The sequence below is a fragment of the Vanessa cardui genome, chromosome 11 (assembly GCF_905220365.1).
Source record: "Vanessa cardui chromosome 11, ilVanCard2.1, whole genome shotgun sequence".
Taxonomy (NCBI): domain Eukaryota; kingdom Metazoa; phylum Arthropoda; class Insecta; order Lepidoptera; family Nymphalidae; genus Vanessa; species Vanessa cardui.
In genome coordinates, this window is record NC_061133.1 from 8,405,245 (window position 1) to 8,426,669 (window position 21,425).

General features: G+C 30.3%; 1 protein-coding gene across 3 annotated transcripts in view; it reads right to left on the minus strand.

The window, feature by feature from the left end:
- LOC124533585 (inositol-trisphosphate 3-kinase homolog) overlaps window positions 1–21,425 on the minus strand; it is a 70,278-nt gene that overhangs the window by 13,167 nt on the left and 35,686 nt on the right. Inside the window, exon 1 of one of the 3 annotated variants that reach the window (XM_047108963.1) lies at window positions 9,018–9,226. The exons of 1 other annotated variant lie outside the window; for it this stretch is intronic. In XM_047108963.1, coding sequence (XP_046964919.1) covers window positions 9,018–9,044 — 27 coding nt within the window. In that variant the 5' untranslated portion in view covers window positions 9,045–9,226. Of the gene's footprint in view, window positions 1–7,171; window positions 7,432–9,017; window positions 9,227–21,425 lie in introns of those variants that run through there. One more of the 3 variants, XM_047108961.1, reaches the window with a different exon arrangement.

Genomic DNA, 21,425 nt, shown 5'->3' on the forward strand with positions numbered 1-21,425 from the left:
AATATAAGTATAATATTTAGTATTGACTACTGTTATATTTATAGTCATGTTTATTATAAATATATTTAATAAAAAGGGAGTTCTAGCTTTGTTTGAGATCTATGAGTAGTATCTTATATTATTATTCATAGGTTATATAATGAAGTATTTTTTGTCATTTAAAAAGTTGTTGAAGTATATACCTCAACAGCTAACAAAAAAATGTAAAGCTCTTAATGTAATGAGTCACTATATCGGAGCATTGGCAACCATACTCTATTGAACTCTTAAGTGATACGTAATACTTTACGGTCGCAAACATTTTTATCACCATAAATATTATGGTGATATACAATATTTTAAAGCATGCTCGATAAATATGTACAGATAAAGTCTGCAAACGTTCTTTTTTAAATATTTATCCGTCATTTTTGACATTTAATTTTTTCCTTTACCTAATATGCAAATAATTATGTATATATCATATTAACGGTATACAATGAATATATTTTTTTTTATAATATTTAATATACATAGTAAACTTTGTTATCCATGCATACATGCGTATGTATATATCATATGTTACAGTTAGATAACGTCATGATAAAACCCGGGAAGTATCGGTAATGTGACTTCCGTTATTTATATTTCTATAATGTAAAGCCGTAGAGACAAATATATTTTTAAATGATTTACACGTGTATTTTAAATTGTCGGCTATTTATGCTAAGAAATGCAGTTTCATTCGTCTTAATACATGACATATTATGTACATTGCATACGTAACTCTTTTGTAATATGCCTTGCAAGTACTTGAACAATAATTGTTAGAAGTAGAATTGTATATTACATAAAGGTCGAAGTTTGAATGTATAATATGTTTTTTTTAAATTAAATCCTAGGGTAAGGACATATTAGTTTATATTGCTTTGAAAAAAAGTGATATGCTAAAATATGTTTTTTTATATTTTAATTAAGTATGTACATCTCTTAGCATGGGCAATGTAACGAGGCGATAATAGTAATTAATTAAATAGGAAATGTAAACATTAACTTAACGCCCGCACCGCCGTCTTATACCTTCCCTATTATGACGACAGTCATACTCATTTTCACTTAACCAACGATAGTCATTATTTTCTTTTTATTGTATAGTTTGGCGGATGAGCATATGGGCCACCTGATGGTAAGTGGTCACCATCGCCCATAGACAATGACGCTGTAAGAAATATTAACTATTCCTTAAATCGTCAATGTGCACCAACCTTGGGAACTAAGATGTTATGTCCCTTGTGCCTGTAGTTACACTGGCTCACTCACCCTTCAGACCGGCAGTGTTGGGCAAATTTTAATTGCAATTAAAATTAAAGATTACCAATTAATTAATTGTTAATTGTTACTACTACAGTTAACAATTAATCAATTGTAATTGTGGAAAATCACAACTAACAATTATTTAATTGTTAACTGTATTAGTAACAATTAACAATTAATTAATTTTTAATTGTTTTGTTAATTTTAATTAAAAATAACAATTAAAAATACTGCTGTAAAATATAAAGACTTGAGCGAAAACGACGACTTGAAATGTTTTTGTTTTATACCTACGCTGAAGAAATATTTATCAATGCAACTTTATATTATATAATATAAAAATAAACACTTTTTTTCTGTGGAAAGAGACATTTAGAAAAAATAAGCTTAAAACTTAGAGTCTTTGACCACATTTTTATTCGTCTGAAGTCCAATACTTATAGCTTAATTTTCCTAAAAATTTACTAATTACATTTTGATGTATAAAGTTAATTGTTAGTTTTAATTGTTTTATAAAACAACTAAAAAAGTTAATTGCAATTATTTTAATTGTAAGTTGCAATTGACATACGTTAATCAAATTAATTTAATTGCAAGGTGCAATTAAAAGTGTAATTGCGATTAATTTAATTGTAATTAATTTAATTGCAATTACTTTTTTAGTCAATTAATAAAATAATTAACAATTGCTTGATTAATGCCCAACAATGCAGACCGGAACACAACAATACTGAATATTGTTATTTGGCAGTAAAACATTTTAAGACATTTTCACTTTTTCAAACGAGTTTTACCAACTTTTGTTCTCATTTATAAGTAGTCATGTGAAACTTTCAAGTTAATTACTAAGTTAGAACATGATTCATTAAAATTGAAATTAGTCTTAGATCATTATTCTCCTTAAAAACTGTGACCTCAGTATGTTTTCAGAAACTAGATTGTAGGTAGTCAAAAACAATATCTTATTCTCTTGTATTATCCGTTTTATCTCTGCATGAAATAAAAATTCTTTGTAGATAATATCAAAAACGTACGTCATCGAATGCATTATAACGATATAAAAATCGGTGTTACCTAAACCGCAGGTAAAAACATTTTTAAAAAGTATATTTTTATTACAATTGAACGCGTAAGACGGATAAATATGTTTTAATTTGATTAAAGACACTTAAGACTATGCTAATCAAACAATGGTAATTAATTGACGTCATCTCGTTTTATATTTAGTACATATCAGAGGTTATCTTAAATTTTAATTCGTTTTTAAAGAATTGAAACTGGTCTATTTTAGTCGATAAGTTATATCACCACGCTTTACATTATCGCGTGATGTTTTATTACATAAACAGAAAAGTTCTTTAACACTTCTGGCTGATGAAATTAATTATTTTCATTGTGACAATCCTAGATAACATTTTCAGGTATAAATGTATAAATTATAAACAATATTTACTTATTTATATTTATAAGGTGAATAATAAGAAAAAACATTTAGCTAGCGAACGATTAAGACAGGATAAAACTGGTTTTATTCGTAATATAAATGAATATTAATCAAGTTGCTTAGTAATACATACTATAATTTATTCACTCAAATTATATATCTCAATAATCAATTTTTCAAGCTGCACCCTCATAATAATGTTCTGAGCATCACTTGTTAGACTATGAAGTAATTAAAAGTGGTTTCACTATAAATAAAATCAGCATAAACGTGTTTTTATTCACGTCGACGACTTGCGATTCGCGAGACAAAGATGATTTTTGGGAAGTAGAACAAAATGTTAATGCTTCTTTGTATTTAAAACAAGTCTTAATTCCACACAGCGAAAAAATTTTGTGAATTTTTTTGGAGACATGACTATAGACTACTATTAATTTTGAAACTGCGATCAAAATTATAAACGTCTATGCTAAGGTATAATATAGTTATATTATTATGTTAGAGATTCATCTGTAGTTTAATTTATTTAAAATGTTTTGTTGATGTCAATGTGTATGGGGTGGTCATCATCTTACTATCAGTAGCATAGTAGTGTAAAATAGCAAGATTTGCAATACTGATTGTTCGAAAATGTCTTTGAAATAAATACTTCATAAATGCAAATGTATTCGGTAGTATGAGTTCAGCATTATACGATTGCGTTCTCACCATAACAAGTGTCGAGACGCTCGAAATAGATAACTTCACACCTTATATCTCCATCTCTCTTACACATGCAAAAAAAAGCGAGAAACTTATATTCGGCCATTTTAATTGTATTTGACATTTGTCTCAATGTGTCTATCTTCAAAGGTTCTCATTTTACAAGGCTTATTGTAAAATAAGATTTGATCTGGTGACCGATTTGTAAACCGCATATTTATTATCATAGTAAGTTATATCGTCGAATGCTGTCAAAAGACGTTTAAAGTTATTAATAATAAATAAGTTTACATTCGACTTTTAATAAAGATGCATTCATCTGAATGAAATACACATTATTCAGAATGATATAACCTAAATTGAATCAAACTCAAAGCGAGCATGAAATCACAAAAAGACCATAAAATTACACATCGTCACAACGAAATTTCAGTCTACTTTATCCAAAATAAAAATAATCAAAAATAACGGTAGAGCTAAAAATAAAGTAACGTCGTATCTGTTCCGAATTTAATATTTTTAGTTCATGTAAATGACATAAGCATAAATTACCTCAATAAATAACATATCGACTATAAAAGTGTTTCACTTTAGTTTTAGTGACGAATATGTACAAATATTTATTTCGGTATTGTTCGATTAATACAATGCGGTAATCGATAACATTTACGTTATTCTTATTTGATATGTTGAGGTAGCTTCGGAACTGGGTAAGGCTGCAATACTTGTCGATTTTTGATCAATGCTACATATAATAACTTGTTTTAAAACACTTTCTTGACAAAATTCGTTTAGTTGGAAAAATATATATAAAGATATTATTAATAAAAACAATATTAACCTTTCGAGTTATTGTCGCGGTGACAGGTTAAGTAGGTTTTTTAAGTCATTAATCGATTTTATGTACAGTAAAATGTTAATTTAAAATTAAAATATCTAAAATGTTTTATGTGCTTAACGATCTATCGCTTGACGAATGTCAAAAAAAATATTGTAGTCTATGGTCATCTATTGCTCCACTGATTGAGATTGATCAATCTTCACCTCTCGTTTATCCATAGAAGCTTATTTACTAACACACTAACTGACATCTAATATATCGGAAATATAAAGCTCATGTTTCGACGAGTAAATTGCTTAACGTGTATGTAAAATATTCAATGACCTTAAGGCTGGCCTTTCCTGTTAAAACAAATGTAGAGCATATTCATCTACTCTGAACGTCAGTTTAAAAGGAATAATATTTATAAATGCGAAATTTGAAAATAAACATCAACAATAATGTTTTTAATTTGCAGTGAAAATATGTATTGCAGTTACAAATATCTTAAAAGAAAAGAGAGTACTTTATTTTGCATTTGCGTCACAAGTGAAAATAACGGCGTGTACTTTCTAAACGATAAGAATAATAAGTCGAAAGCTGCAGGACAGAGTCAGGAGGCGTACCTAGTGGACGCAAGTGTTCTCGCGCCTTTATTTATCACCTCGCCTCATTTATACTAAATGATTTCGCTAACTTTAATAATTATGATAATTACATATACATGATCGAATTTTGAATGGCAACGTTACGCACTTACGTTAAAAACTTATTGAAATTCATTCATTACACATACATTGTATGCTAAAATGTCTAGTGAATAGTAAGTATTAACAACTAGACATTCCTTACTAGTTTTCGTAATAAGGGTTTTATATATAAACTGGCCGAGTGGTAAACGAATTAGCAGACACAAACAGGCTAGACTGGAAGCCAATTCTATTAAAAAAATTGTCACTTAATCGCAATCGAATCGGAATGTAACCGTCACCGTTCAATAGTTTTCCTAATGTACAAATATAACAATCCCTTAGTAAAGAATAATCCCTAATAGAATAAAGAAATAATAATCCAGTTGCTGTTTGATCGAAATTGAATCAGAATGGGATCGTATCCTAGCCGATATAAATAAGTTAAATTGACCTTCAGTTTTGATTAATCTGATTTATATTTCTGTGATTATTAGTCAAAAAAGATCGGAATCGGGAACGTATCATAATCGTTATAATAGTAGAATTGCCTCCAAGTCCAAGTTAATTCATTGAAATAAATATGTATAGTTATTTAAAAAATGACGCAACTTATGAGATTATAGAATAAGAAAGTGTAAAGGGTACAAAGATTCCGCGATATACAATCGAAAGTTTAATGTACAAAGCTCAACATTATAATAACCTGTCGTTGACATCGGTCAGTATACGATTAACAAACAAATGTTCGTATGATATGCGTCTCGCGCTTTCATTCGCGTATATTTATTTAGATTACTATTAATGTCTGTTTCATACATATATTCTAATTTAACGTTATTAATAACGTTATTTTATAGAAATGAATACAAGTGGGCCAATGAGTGTATCTTTAGAAGAAGAAAGAATGACTTCCCTGTAATTTTTTTTAAATATTTTATTATGTTGCCATAACACGTACGTTCAATAAGTTTTTACTGATTATATAAAACGAAACTGGACGTGTGTATAGGGCAATACTGTAAAGTATTATTGATTATATTTCTAAAAAGAAACCGTCGCAAATCTACTGTACTGTTCGATTACCCTAAAATTGCTTGAAATAAAAAAAACTACGCATAAAATTATTCTTTCGATATATAAGGTCATCTGTTATCGTAAGCTTATGGAGCCTCAGAGGCGTCTGTCCGCCGACGCTTACAACCTTGACTACGTACGGCTCAGTACAGTGCTGGACTCTCATTGCAACGTGGACCTAATCCCTTAGGTAATAAGAGTTACATTTCCATAGATGCCTACGAGAGGCAAAGCTGTGTGGTAATCCTCCTTGATAGTATACTATCTTAAAACCTAAAAATTACATACACAAATACTATGTACATACATATATCCTTAATAAGTTTGTATGTTTCCTTTTAATTATGCATAAGACTCATTAAAGTTATTAAAACACAGTCTACCATTAATATTTAATGGACGTAAAAACCTTTATATATTTCTGCATAGATTACATTACATACCGACGTAAAATAAATAATTGAATAAAATTTAACTGAAAACTCATTTTCATAGTGTTGTTTGTCTATGTTAATTGATACATATATGCAAATATAAATAACATTATATTCGTATAAAGTTACTGTGCACTATGTTGATAGGGTTTGATTAATTAATTTAAATTATTATTATGATGACATACTGAATGTTTAAATCAATCAATTTTTTTTTGTTTTTAATTAAAATTCGATTATACATACAGTTTTATTAAGCTGGTAATAAATAATACATATAGACATACATAATACATGTACAAATCGTTTAGTTACACATAAATTGTAAACGGCAACCATTAAATAAATCAAAATGCGTACAATTACTCATATAGTGTAAGAATTTATTAATTTATATATTGCGATTGTGTTGTCACAAACAGACCAGACTTTGTAATGTTCGTTAGTATGGTTAGTCTTATCAAAACATTTACAAGAGATAAAAATGAAAACATTATGGTAATACAAAATTATAAAGTACTAAGCTAATCAAACAACACGGGAGAAGTACTCAAATATACTGCAGCCGAGGCTTATTTGAATAGTTTCAACCTAAATTACTTATGAATACGAGGTTACTGAACTACCGATGAAATTCCATTAAATCAGGCACGTCCCGACTCCAAATGTATAAGCGATGCAACTTATAATATGCAACGACATTTCCGCTTACTTTTTCCTGGGAGAATCGCTTTAAGTCGATCAGCTTCTGATATTGACGGAGCGCGCGCATGTACAGCCGGACGGGGAGGTCGGTCGGCATGGACACTGTCTCGGCGCCCCGGGACTTCACACCCGTACCACTCATTGTCAACAACACGCACACAAACACTTTTTATCCATAAGTACATCCAAGAGCGCTAACATGGATCCCCGGCGCTATTTGCGCGTCCGAAGTGAACGTAGGTTCCACGCAACACTGACGTATCGTACGCCCCGCGCATGCGTACCCGATATGCCGCGTTTGCAAAAAGAAACTATACAATTATTTACCCACGCTCGACTGACTTTCCCTGCCCGTCCGACAGGCCACCGACCTGACCCGCTTTTACTATAAATAAATGTTGTAATGCAATACTATGTATACTTACTCACACCGATAGTAGCTTAATTCATAACTTTTTGCCTACAATACGAGTAGCTTTCGATAGTCACCCGCAATTCATAAACGTAGTCAAAAAAATCTATGACATAGAATATTAATAGTTGCCGTTTCAAAAGTGTAGTAACTAATTACATTGAGGTGAACTCGTTTTGATTTTAAATATTCAGGAAGAAATAGAATATTATACGACATAATTACTAACTAATTATACTACATAAGTACAACATTTATTTTTCGAAAATGATTGTTGTTTGGTAATATTCAATGAGTACTTATTTATCGCCAACCAAAAGATAAAACATAATTACTTTAAAAATTAACGTTTATTTTGATACAAAAATAAAACAACAATATAATTTCTTATAGATAGTAAAATAAAGCATTACTTAACCTACGACGACTTCTATTTTGCCGCTTTTATTTTTTCTCATTGACCATTGCACATTTAGTTAAGCAATTTAAATTAATGACATCATTACTGTACCGAGGAAAAACACTTAAAAAGATAAATATACTCTACGATACGCCTAATATGATACGTTTAAACGTAAATTTATTTTTAAATTTAAAAATAAATGTAGATGTTGTAAATTTTTAAAATCAGTTTGCAAATAAAATTCTATATACGATAACTTCTAGAACTTTACGTCACACATAAATACCTAAGCGTTTATACTATAGAATAAGACTGGTTTTTACTCGTGAGCTAAAATTTGATTAGAATACAAACATTTTAGATAGACTCGTGGCAGATAAGTATTTAAAAATTAAGTAATATCACACAATCGAAATTAAATAATAATGTGTTTTGATTGTTCTTTACTGTGTTATATTAAATACGTAATCCTAAATGTGAAAGTTAGTTTGATTGGGTGTTTGTCGATTTTGTCCTTCAAACACGTTCGAATGGCTGGACTAAATTCTAATAAAATTTGGCAAAGTTATGTTATTTAGTTGATGTCGCGAAACAGGTCATATGTATACTTTTATGTCTCATTTGTACAAAGAATATTATTTTTAATGTTGTTTACCGAGAAGGATATCAAAGAACACTGCTTGAACATAATTTAGAAAACAATAAATATTCGAAACGATAAATACTTGGTAACTTATTGCTCCTTCTAGAAATAACACTATTCTCAGTATTTATAAGGATCGGAAATTTTGAAACAATTTGTTTTAAAATAACAAAAAGTAAATTTAAAATAAGAGGCAATTATTTTAATATGTGTTTTAAAACTCAATTATTCTAAATATGGAACAAAAACAATGATTCGTGGCGGACTTCTCATTATACTAAGTAATAAACGTTGAGTATTGAATGTTCCAGAAATACATAATCACAAAGCATTATGACTAATATCGTAATTTTAAAACTATATAGTCCGAAAAATCATTAAATGAGTTTACTTACTGTCACACACAAATCCTTTGTCAACATAACCTCTTGCGTATTGCGTTGATAGTTGACAGCGTTTACGTTTTGTGTACAACACAATTACCTACATAAGATAATATCACTAAGTCAAACTACTAATGAGTATTAGAATTATGTATAGGACTTTTAGATAAATCTAGAAACGACGAACACTTCTATAACGTCTAAATAACCCGTTTATCCCTCCCCCGCTTGTCGGAAGCGTCCTGCGTACTATGGCGGTAATTCTTATTATAGAGATACGAATACTCTGTGGGTGAGACTTGCCAGCAACACAAATTCAGCGAAATTAATCTGTATCCTTAAAACGGAAAGGGCTAATTTTGCCTGTATTCATCTTATGATGCATTCTCAGTTCTATCGGTCAAATTTCAAGAGGGAGAATTTATATGATGGATTCATATTTAATTTTCTAAACGTTTTATCTAATCTTGGTTAACATAATGAGTGTTTGGTAGGTCATGGCTGTTGACGTCACAGGTTTAATGGCCGTTTAGGGAAAGTGACAAGCAGATCATTAAGATAAGTACACAAAAGGAAATGTAATGCAAGTACATTATAATCTTATTATATTTTAACATGATAAATAGTTGTTTACGACCTTAAAAAATAATGTTCATTTAAAGAAAATTTTCTATTTATTTGTGTAAGTTTGGCAGCATTTTATAAATAATATTCTAGCATCAAACAGTAATTTGTTAGCTTTATTTTGATGTCCCCGTACTGAAAAGCATTTAGTATTGTACTATAAAACCAGAATACCAGATACTTAAATGCGTCGAAAAAAATGGTTTGAACGCAATAAATTTTCGACGCATTTATGATGTTAGCTTTTTTATTCGCATTATTGAATTGCCAGTGACTATGAAAGGCGATTGCTTAGTAGCCAGAGTCAGTCTTTATTTTAAAGATAAAAAACGTACGCAAATTTCTCTATGCATATAAAAAAAATTCTATCAGTAAGAATTTTACCACTGAAAATTAATTCGTTTTGGTGAATTTATAATATGTAAAGTAAAGCAATGTTTTCAAGAAAGCAAGTTTTTATCGCTTATAGCATGCAAAGCGATATTAAATTAATGATGATATATTATGTAGTGTCGGAAATATAATTAATAACCATGTCAGATGCACGTCAAAATGAACAATAATGAAGATTCTGATCCCAAGTACAGTGTAATTTTACCAACGAGCATAAAAATATAGGTATCTTATGGTATACAATTAAACGTTTAAAGAGGGATCCCTTCGTTACCTTTAAATACCATAGAATTCAATAAAGTTAAACTTATTTTATTACTTACGACGTCCAGCCTAAACTGGATGATAAAAATCATATTTTAAAACATAGGAGCATCTTAAATGATACAGATAAGCAATATAGTACCATTGTCGACTTTCATCCCTTCAATTATGGAGAGTTAGATAGGAGACGAACGTTTTTACGGATGATCGCCAATTTTTTTATTACAATTTTGATGGAAATTGGTGATGAAATACAAGTTAGTTTTGTAAATACGTTTGGATTTATTTTCGTAATTTCTTCACTTAAACCTTTGATCTTTTAAATATATATTTGCCTATGCGAACCGATCTTACAACTGATACAAAAGGTTAAGTAAGATGGCAAACGCAAAGCAGGTTTTTCAACAACTCAGATAACTCCTGAGATATTGCATACGATCACTATCTACACATTTATTAGAATGTGTAGATAGAGATTAAAAATATAGAATTGAATTGTATTAAAATTATCTAACAAACTTCAGAATAAACCGGAACCATTATTAAAAATAATATTAAATACAAAAAAAACACTGCGACTAATACACCCCTTAGTGCTATTTAAATACCACCCGTATTTGAATTGGATCAAGTTACCGAAATACTAAAGAACATAGTTACGTAAAAAAATACAACCGAAAAAGAAACGCCTTTTAAAACTGTATCAATAGAATCATATTTTATTTATTACTAGCAACTCTGCTTCGCACAGGTAAAATAAGGGGGCTATATAAAACATTTACACAAACAAGGTATATTGAAGTACAAAAATAGGATTGTTTTTAACAGCACAACTTACCAAACTTTCATCGAAATTGGATGAATGGTTAAGGAATAATAAGTCCACGGGATTAATCGTAGCACCAAAATACCACGTCTAATAAAAATAAATTTTTAACCTATTATATTAAGGCTTTCATTATGGATATTCAGAATCTAATACGGGTAGGTATTCCTAAGTGATTATAATTTGTATAGGTTATTGTTATATGAAATTTATTGAAGTGTTTTTAAATACGTTACGAATTCCCTTACTCGATGACTTATTAACGACGTCTACCGATTATTGATTGAAACTCACGACTTCTAAATAGCAATGACAATATTTTTTAATAAATACATTTTGCAATTAAATAAAAGGCCACGCGAAACGTGGAATTTCATGAGCGCCAAGACAATGTGGAATACAAATAACTTTTATTGCACAGCGGCGACAATACGAGTATGGGTGTGTTATGTGACCGATAGTTGCGTACTTGCGAGTATACAGCGACCCTGTAGCTGCTTACGTCAATAGCTCGTGATCCTCCTTTGAGATAAGTACGGTCGCTAGTATCAAATTATTTGAAACTATATACAGCTGTTGCTTTGTTAGCGAAAACAATTACGAGAGACCTTAAGGCCAATGGCTTTAATCCTTTTGTATATTTATTTCAATTAATAAACACATTAAATATAAAAATGGGCCATGTCGACCATGAACAGATCCGGTTTATAGTAAATTATATATTTTTTTTATGTGTTTAGTTCGAGATTGTATGCTAATACTTATAACAATAGTAGATAGACAAGATGACTTGTGAAGGTATTTACATAAAATAAGTAAAACAAATAACAAAATAGCCATTAAAATTATGGCAGTTAAAAAAAGCTATATATTTTTTAAATACCCAATTTGTGAAAAGTCGTACCCCATCCGTGAGCAAGCCACGTTGCGTCGTTTCCGATTTTTTTTGTTTAATTATTATTTATTATATATAACATCGTTATTTTACATGTTTATTTATTTATATTTTTTACGTGCACTGCATACTTATTCCATTTTTAACATACCCTGGACCCAATTACAATTCAAATCGAGAAGTAATCGTTGCTGTTCAGTCATTTTCGAATTTAATACGACGGGGCAGTTGAGTTCGGTCGAAGTGAGATCGAAATATAATATATATTCGATAGGAAAATGTTATACATAAGTACTTCTTTCTCCAATTTAACAGAGATTTATGTTTGTGAGAAATATCTGAAATTGTTTCAGAATAGAATCGAGAACGTATACCGTAAGATTCTAAGAAATAGTGTAAATTAATAGTTTAAAAATCGTTATCATGTTATTAATATTACGGTAATTTTGAGGTGTCAGTAAATTATTTATAACAAAGAAGTGTAATGATCACTTTGGCCTGTCGCATTATATAGTTGCACTGGCTTACTTATTCATTAAACGGGAACTACAATACAAAGTTATAGTAGTGTTGTTTGGCGGTTGAGTATACATAATTATGTATGTTGTGGATTAGTGGTACTTACTTAAACGGAATTCTACAAATCTGTATGTCTTAAAAATGTTTCTACGCAATTAAGTTTTTTGATATACCTATACCGAAAAAAGTGATCCAGGATGTGACGATCGATCTATAAAGTGCCTGATGTAAGAAGAAAATACATTTTCATATAATGTTTCAGTTTACAGAGTTTTGACCTGTTTCGACGACTTTCGAGTTTCTATGCATATTTCAATCAAAACATTGGAATTATTCAACATAATATAATAATTATTATCTTGGTTAAAAATATGTTGAAAAATGTTTTTGGCAGCGAACGAATTCTATCTGAGAAGCATGAAGTTAATAATATTGAGAAAAAGCTTTAGTTTTAATTGAAAGATTAACTTGAACAGCTTGACGAAGCACGGGAATGTAATAACAAATTACTACAACTAACAGTTAGACTTGTGCCTACCTGCTACTGATAATCTTTCGAATGACCTACCGAAAAGGCAATTATAAAATAGTACATGTGTATGTACTTTACTATTTTATATATTACTATTACAAAAAAAAAAAACAAACAACAACCTCTAAATTCCCACTGCTGGGCTAAAGGCCTCCTCGCCCATTTAGGAGAATGTTTGGAACATATTCCACCACGCTGTTCCAATGCGTGTTGGTGGAATACACTTGTGGCAGAATTTCTATGAAATTTGTCACATGCAGGTTTCCTCACGATGTTTTCCTTCACCGCTGAGCATGAGATTAATTATAAAAACAAATTAAGCACATGAATCAGCGGTGTTTGCCTGGGCTTGAACCCGCAATCATCGGTTAAGATGCACGCGTTCTAGCCGCTAGGCCATCTCGACTCCCACTAGGCCATCTCGACTCATTACTATTACAATTCACAAAATATTAATTTGTGCTATTAAAGAAGTATTCATGACAACAAGTGCTGTCAACAAACCCCTTTCGTATCTTTGACGTATTTTTGTCACGTACCGTCGAGCGTCAAGAAGTATCATAGAAAATTGCAAAATAATTTAATATTATCGTTTTCTAGCTCTGTTTTTAGAAAACGTTTCGTGGTTTATCTTTTACGTTTAAGCAATAGTCTCACATACATATTCATATCAACGTCGTTGCGGTAACTATTTACGTGGTCGTTTAAGTAAAGTTTAAGTATCAGTTCAGTCATTAAAAATATGAAAACGGTGCCTCTACACTTACTGCACCGATACATTAATTTAAAAAAAGAAATAATAAATCCTTTAATGATAAATTCCTTTAAATAGATATAATAAATAATATTAGGTGTCATATTCACACATTTTTTTATATTTGATCTGTAGTTTAATTGTAAAAAAGTGTCTTCTAAATAAATAATCAATAATAATTAGCGTACGTTCACTACGTACGTGTTTTTATGTAGCTTGATTTATTGCAGTAATCGAACGATATAGCAATTAAAAATTAAAATAATAATAATAAAAACAATGCTCCTATATGTTGATTGTATCATTTGAAATGGTTACCTGTGGACAGGATATTTTTAAACCAAAATTTTCGTCAGTCTTAGAAGTTGGCTAGACCTGATAACTTGATTTATGTTTTGGGACGAAGATGAGGCAGACGCATAAGGTCACTTTGTTTATATTTTTTCAATCCCCTGATAGAGGTATGTGTACGTAATCGCATGATCTAATTTTATGCACGCAATAACAATGGTCTGTTTAATATTGATCGGGAAAACAACAATTAAAAAACGTTGTTGTTCATTGTTCAGTAGTTGTATTTTTCCAGGGAGCACATTGTCCTGTACGCTTATTAAAATATTTGTGGAAATAAACTAATAAGCTTAGTAATACATAATAAAAATGCGAAAGTAATTGTCTGTCTGTTAGGTATGTTGTCACGAGAAAACCAGTAATACTAGGTGATTTATAAAGAAGGAACATTGGGGGGTTACAATTGTAGTGTTTGTGTTAAAGCTTTTGGCCGTTGGCTTTTGTTAGTTGTTCTTATTTAAGTTTTTATTGTTTAATGAAAGAATATATAACCTTTTTTATTGTAAATTAATAGTTTTGTAAATACCTGCAGTGGTATATAACACTGGATAGGTCCGTATATTTTTGATTCCATTGGTTTTTAAATAAATAAAAAAAAATAAGTTAAGTGTTCATGTTTACTATTTTCAGAATTTACGAAGAAAGTAAATTTAGTATATATAAAGTCACATTAAAAATACAGTTTTTATTATAACAGTCGTTAACGTAAGACAACAATGGCATACAAATATTAAAGGAAGCACAATTTGGATAAAAATTGAATAAAATTAAAAAAATAGAACGTAGATTATAGATTATAACTTAAAATTTTAAGAAATCATAATACTTTGCATATTTACAACAGATATTATTTTTTTCTCTTCGTACGAAAGCCCTTTAATTGTTATAAAAAAATATATATATAGATCTGACTGCAGAAAAGGGTACTGAACTGTTTTGCCTTTGCCTATTTCTTATGAATTAAAAAAAAAATACAAACGTGTCGAGTCTATCATAATAACACAGATCGCTTGTACATATTTAAAATAAACAAAAGCATTCCTACAAAGTAGATAAAACCGGTTGTCTATCATCATTTATTATTGCATATAAGTGACCGCACGATCTGAGGTTCAAATCTTAATGTCCGTACTATTATGTATAACTAATATTTATCCTCATGTTATTACCCTTTAATAGCCGTTGATATTATTAATTAAAATATTTATTAAAGTTTGTGAAAATATCCTCCTATGAATATGAGACGATCCATTGCTTATAATACGTGTTCAAACCCGGGATCCATTAAATTGTCATGTGGTTAATTTATATTTATTTATTCGCGTAAATCCAGAGCGGCGCTATTCTACCCGGTAAATAAAATGTCTTGAGGAAAACTCTATAGGGCGGATGAGCGAGAAATTTGTACTCGTATTGGACCTTCTCGAAAATGTTATAAATAATTGCACATGTTTTTATATAAATAATTTTTCCTCAAAGTAATTTGAGTGAAACAGTTGTAAATTCCCGTTTTTTTTTCCGTGTTTTACAATTCTTAGAACATATTGAAGTCGGAGTCAGATATACATACGAGACGAACATCTGGTAATATCTTTCTCATGTAATGGAAGTAATTATAATTATAGTCAACCGTATCATAAAAAGAAATATCCTACACTTAGTGTTAACGATACTTGCCATTACATAATACTTTAACAAAGTTGTAGATAAAGTGATTATTAACTTAATTGTTTTTATAGGTTGATCTCGTTGTTCAAGTGACTAGCCTATATGGTTGCAGATTCAGAAGTCATGGCCAAGCGAATATTTTATAGGGTTGATTGAGTACTTTTTTTATACTGGGTCCATCCATTTCCCACCACTAATATTTTTAACCTAATAAGTATCAATTTAATTTTTTAGTACTTAGTATTTATGCAAGAATGGAGTGGAGACACACTCCGAATTCGTCATCCCTCGTTTACACTATTTCTAACACAACTATTGCTGAAAACAAAATATAACCTAGGTTGAATTCGGCTTATCTTTTATATTATGTGTGTGCTTGCTTACAGTCCTTACCCTAACGTAAGTTTTAAAATATTTAAAAAACTCTTTCGTCATGTATTTCGGTCAACTTCAAAACTCCATACTTTCTGAAATAATGGGAATTGTCAGCGATCGATAAAAGTACACAAATTGTATAATTGAAAAAAAAAACAGCATTAGCTCGAAATTTGAATTTTGGCAGTATTTACAATTCCTTCTAGGTTAAGCCGTTGATCATTTTCAAGTCCTTCTGGTCAATCACTGGTGTGATATAATGTCTCCTGCACAATCGTCGGCAGCAGTCATTGTTACGGATGAAAAGGGACTACAAAACTTTGATAATATCTAATATTCATAAAATAAAGCATGTTAAAAAAATTATGCAATCATTCCTAAATATAAATTCATTAATATTTTTAATAATTGTAATTTACATAATTTTACATTCACATAAATCTCTACACTGTTCTATTTTAATTTTAAATGTTACATTGTAATTTTCCATCCGATAAAATATTTGTACTTTGAATCGTCAATAAAATGTTATCGTAAAAACTCCTAAATAATTCCATTTATTTAATGTCATTAAAAAACGAGGGAGATAGATTTTATCATATATGAATAAATCATTCGGTTAATTTTACGATGGAGTCCAAGAATGATCCAGAATGTGAGGTAAACGTCCGCTTAAAGCAGGGTGGCGCATGGCGTAGCGAGACGCAGTACGAATCGCCGAAGCGGCCGGCCGGGAACGGATGCGGCAAGTGCGCAGCGCGCCTCGCACGCGGACGCGGGGCAGGCGCGGCGCACAAGCTCCTAGCGCGCCACGCTAAGGCCGTTGACGTCAATCGGTCACCTCGCTATACATATTTATTAAAGAGCACGTAATTATTCGTTTCGGCTTCCTAAATAAATGTCGCGGAGTTCTGTGTGACAGGTAAATTTACATGGCATGCAACTTGTATAGACTAATTCATGTCGTGTTTTCATTGAATGTTTTGGAGAATATCTATGAATAACATAGTAGTGGATAGTAGTGTTGCAGATATATGGATACATATAATAGGTATACAATTTTAATTGCCTCAGCTTTCATTTAACTTAACTTACATATTTATTTTTGTTTTCTCGGAGTCAAGTTTTGGAGCTGAATTTTAAATAAATTCCGTCGGTTATTGATTTTTCAAAATTTAGAATATTTTTTTTTGTTGCCTGGAGTTTCCTTTATACGCATAAAGGAATAGTTTTGATTTAAGGAACTTACTAAAATTGTCATTCTTTCAGAAGACCGAGATAAAATAATTTACTCAGATTGAACAAATGTGCCTTGCTAAAAACTTACTAAGTATAATAATAAATATAATGTAATTTATGCAAAATAGCTATTCACATAATAGCCCATTTTTATTTATTTTTTGTTATCACTTAGATATATTCCGATTTAAATCCTAGCCTCTCAACATGCTGAGATATATGCTATGTGATTAACATTTAAGACGTATACACACAATTAACATTAAAAGCTCAAATAGGTATAAGTATTAAAAAACGTCAATTGATAGAAAAATAAAATATAAAGGCACTTTGATTATTATTACAGTAGTATTATACTGAAATCGTAATATTTTATTCCTAAAGCAGTGGGACCAGCTTACTATGTGGAACATTATTTGACATGACCAAAACAGTTCAGTTGAAGTTTCAGTTCAAGTGAAAGAGCGCCGGAAAACTCAAGAATGTTTGGAGTTGGAAGACACGTTGCTTTTTACAGACCCCAGGCTGCTTACATATTATATATTTCACGACATTTTGAATATTAATGTAACCGCTTAATGAATTCCTTTCGACAACATAAATAAATGTACATTGGCAAAATATGTGTAATCCTATTGTAATTTCACACATAATAAAATTGTTATTTCTGTTTATAATATTGAAGTAACCGCTTTTTAAGAAATGCATATGTACACGGTACACATACCAATATAATTTATTTTACACTCTTTGCCTGTCTATCTATTGGTTTGTTCCGGCTAATCTCTGGAAGGGCTGGATTGACATTGACGAGACTTTAACTGACAGATAGCTGATGTAATAAGGAGTAACTTAGGCTATTTTTATTTTTGAATTATATACATAATAGTTATAAATTATAGTAACATTTGCTAACTAAACAATATATTTTTAGTTAAATAGAAACGCGCTCAAAGTCGCGGGCACAGCTATTATAATAAATAAAATGACTATACAAACTAATTGGTCATGGCATTATCAACTTGCATTATAAATCAAGTTATGATTTGATCAAGACCGGTTTATTAATTTAATCGCACTATAATAAGAGATATTGTATATTATATCACTTTGGTTATTTCTGGAATCTTATAAGTTATAACGATTGATTTATTTGACGTTTGAACATATAATTTACAATGCTTATACCGTTACTTATCATTACATCTACCTATAATGTATATGCACATATATATGTACATATGTATATACATAAAGCTATCCGCTCATACATACTTTATATGTATGACAAGATTACATAAAATCATTAAAAATTGTAGCTTACGTTTTATTCTGATTTATATCTAATAATACAGTAAAATTTCACCAAAGTCCGGCTAATAGTTTTTTGCTGAAAGAGTAGCGAACATACATCCTCACAAACTTTCGCATTTATAATATTACTACTTATCCCCCGATTAGTAGGATAGAGAAAAAATAAACATATGTAGTAAAAACGTGCAACACGTTTGCAATTAAACGTTACGCAAAACGTCATTTAATTATTATTTAGTTAGTTATCTTTTAGTTAGATAGAAATTTTAAGTTTAATCTGTAAATCACTAAGGACGTTAAATTAATTTACAAGTTATTTATAGTTGAACAACTTTCGTGCAATACGAAATATAAGCAACATCCAAAATTAATATTTACGTTTTATATTAAAGTTATGACGTTCACGATTTATGATAATTTTTGGTTTTGACTTTAGAAGTGGAGTTGATAAACGCGTCCTGTGTTTAGGCCGTTTAACTATTATCACTAATGTTACATAGATAACAATCTATATTTAAAAGAAAGTTACATCGTGGCTTCGTTTCTGAATCATATATAAAAAAGGAGTTTTTATACTTATATATTTTTATTTTTAAAGAAAGCAGATTCACTATAAATAAAATACATAAGTGTAAACCTAATTTTAAAAAAAATAATTAAATAATTCAGTGAACATTCTTGCATGTCGGAGTCTTATTCGACATATCTTTAATTATTTATTTAACAATAACGTGATTTTAAAAACAAAGTAATATTTAGATAACACTACCGTCTCAATAGTGCAAAATCCATTTTTATTATAATTTAAGGAATAATATTTCTATCGTTCATTGAATACACGATGAAGAAAAACAATCTTAGGTTTATAATTTGTGGAAATCGACGTTAACTTATACAATCGTTTTTTTGTGTGGGAATTTAAATGTCTTTACTTTTGCCATTCCTGGTCGCGTTCCATTTCACGTGAATCGACAGTTTAATTGAAACGTCCGCTTGCGATTACTCATTATCGAGTCGATAGCCTGCATTTCTCACGTTTTGAACGCATTGTGAGTGGGGTGACCAAATGTCTCGTGTTTCCTAGTAGTTTCTGTATATGTGTATATGTATTTTACTTTTCTATATGCCAGAAAAGAGTTACTAACTAGAGAAATATATTTTTGGAATGAAATTGCAAAGGCAATAATTATAATTATATTATAGAATGGATAAGAGCAAAAACGAACACTATAGCCGCATTCGTGGTCACAATCAATTAATACGTCCGCGTCGTACGTAAACATACAACGTGCAAACGGAAGATGTGCACAATAAAGCGTGCGAATGTTTATTGTTGACAAAGACTTCAACCACGTCGGTAAAGTCAGAATTTAATTTATCTACTATATTTTATAGCTAACATTCGGTTTGTTATAAAATGTTGCCTTCGTGGACCCCTGAACTATAATCCTAAACACAATCAGTACAATACTACAGAGCCACGTATATTGCACAATAGCCTCACAGCACAGGATCTTGTAATGATCCCACACAAGTCTTATAAGTAAGCTGAGTAAATAAAATACTCTTATAAAAGTAAATAGTGTTATGGCAGTCACTGCAGTAGGGAAATGCACTCTCAACTATGCTAAGTTTTTTACTACAGAATAATTTAGCCAATAATATTGTGTTGTGTCATTTAATATAATGTTTAATATACCAATAACGGTCACTATGGCAACAAAGTTACAAACGCAGAAAACCACATTTGCACAACCTGTTTCTAACCTGTCAGATACACAAGGGTCAATTTCATGCACTTTTAAAGGTGTTAAGGTAATAATGTCACATTTCTATAATGTGTATGACATTAGCTGTCGGATAATGTCATGATAATATACATAAAGTGTATGGCAACGGTACATTCTATGCACATTTTTACACACAATTCCGACGGTTTTGTTCCTGCATTTCATACACGAAGGTATACAATATTTTACTGTAAATGTAAATTTAATGTTTAGTTGCGCCCAACAATAAATTTATAAGGCAAATTCAATAGCCGTCCAACGATGGAAACTTATGCCTTACTGGACATTATAGTGTCACAACAAAAATGATAAAATCACACGTCACATTTTTTATACATATGATAAAGCTTGTCGTAGGTCATCGTGACAGTAACTACCAGTTCTATTTGAATATTTGTCTTTGTATTTGAAATTCCTTTTGAGGAAGTTTAAGCCATGTCACTGCACTGTTTCACTCATAGAAGCGGTCTAATATAAACGTCGATCAATATGTATATGTGTAGGGTCCGCAGCGAATAGTTTATCAACAATGCTGATGCAATCGCTACCTATGAAATAGTACATTGGTATAGTTAGTTAATAATCTAATATTGTTTGTAATTTTACTATCTATTCCGAATGTTTAAAAAGAAATGTATGTAATTTTAAATTGAGAAACATTTATTTTTTTAGAAACAACAGAATCTCTAGTTAAAAGATTGTAAGCTTCACTGGGCCTCTCATATACTGTAGAATGGAATGAGCTCTGCAATCATCGCGGCAAAAAATTAACGTATGACCGATGTAAATACGGCTCGCCATATTTGTTTTATTAATTTTCACATTAACATGAATTTATGACCTTTTACTTTGGGGTAAGGTAACCAATACGAACAA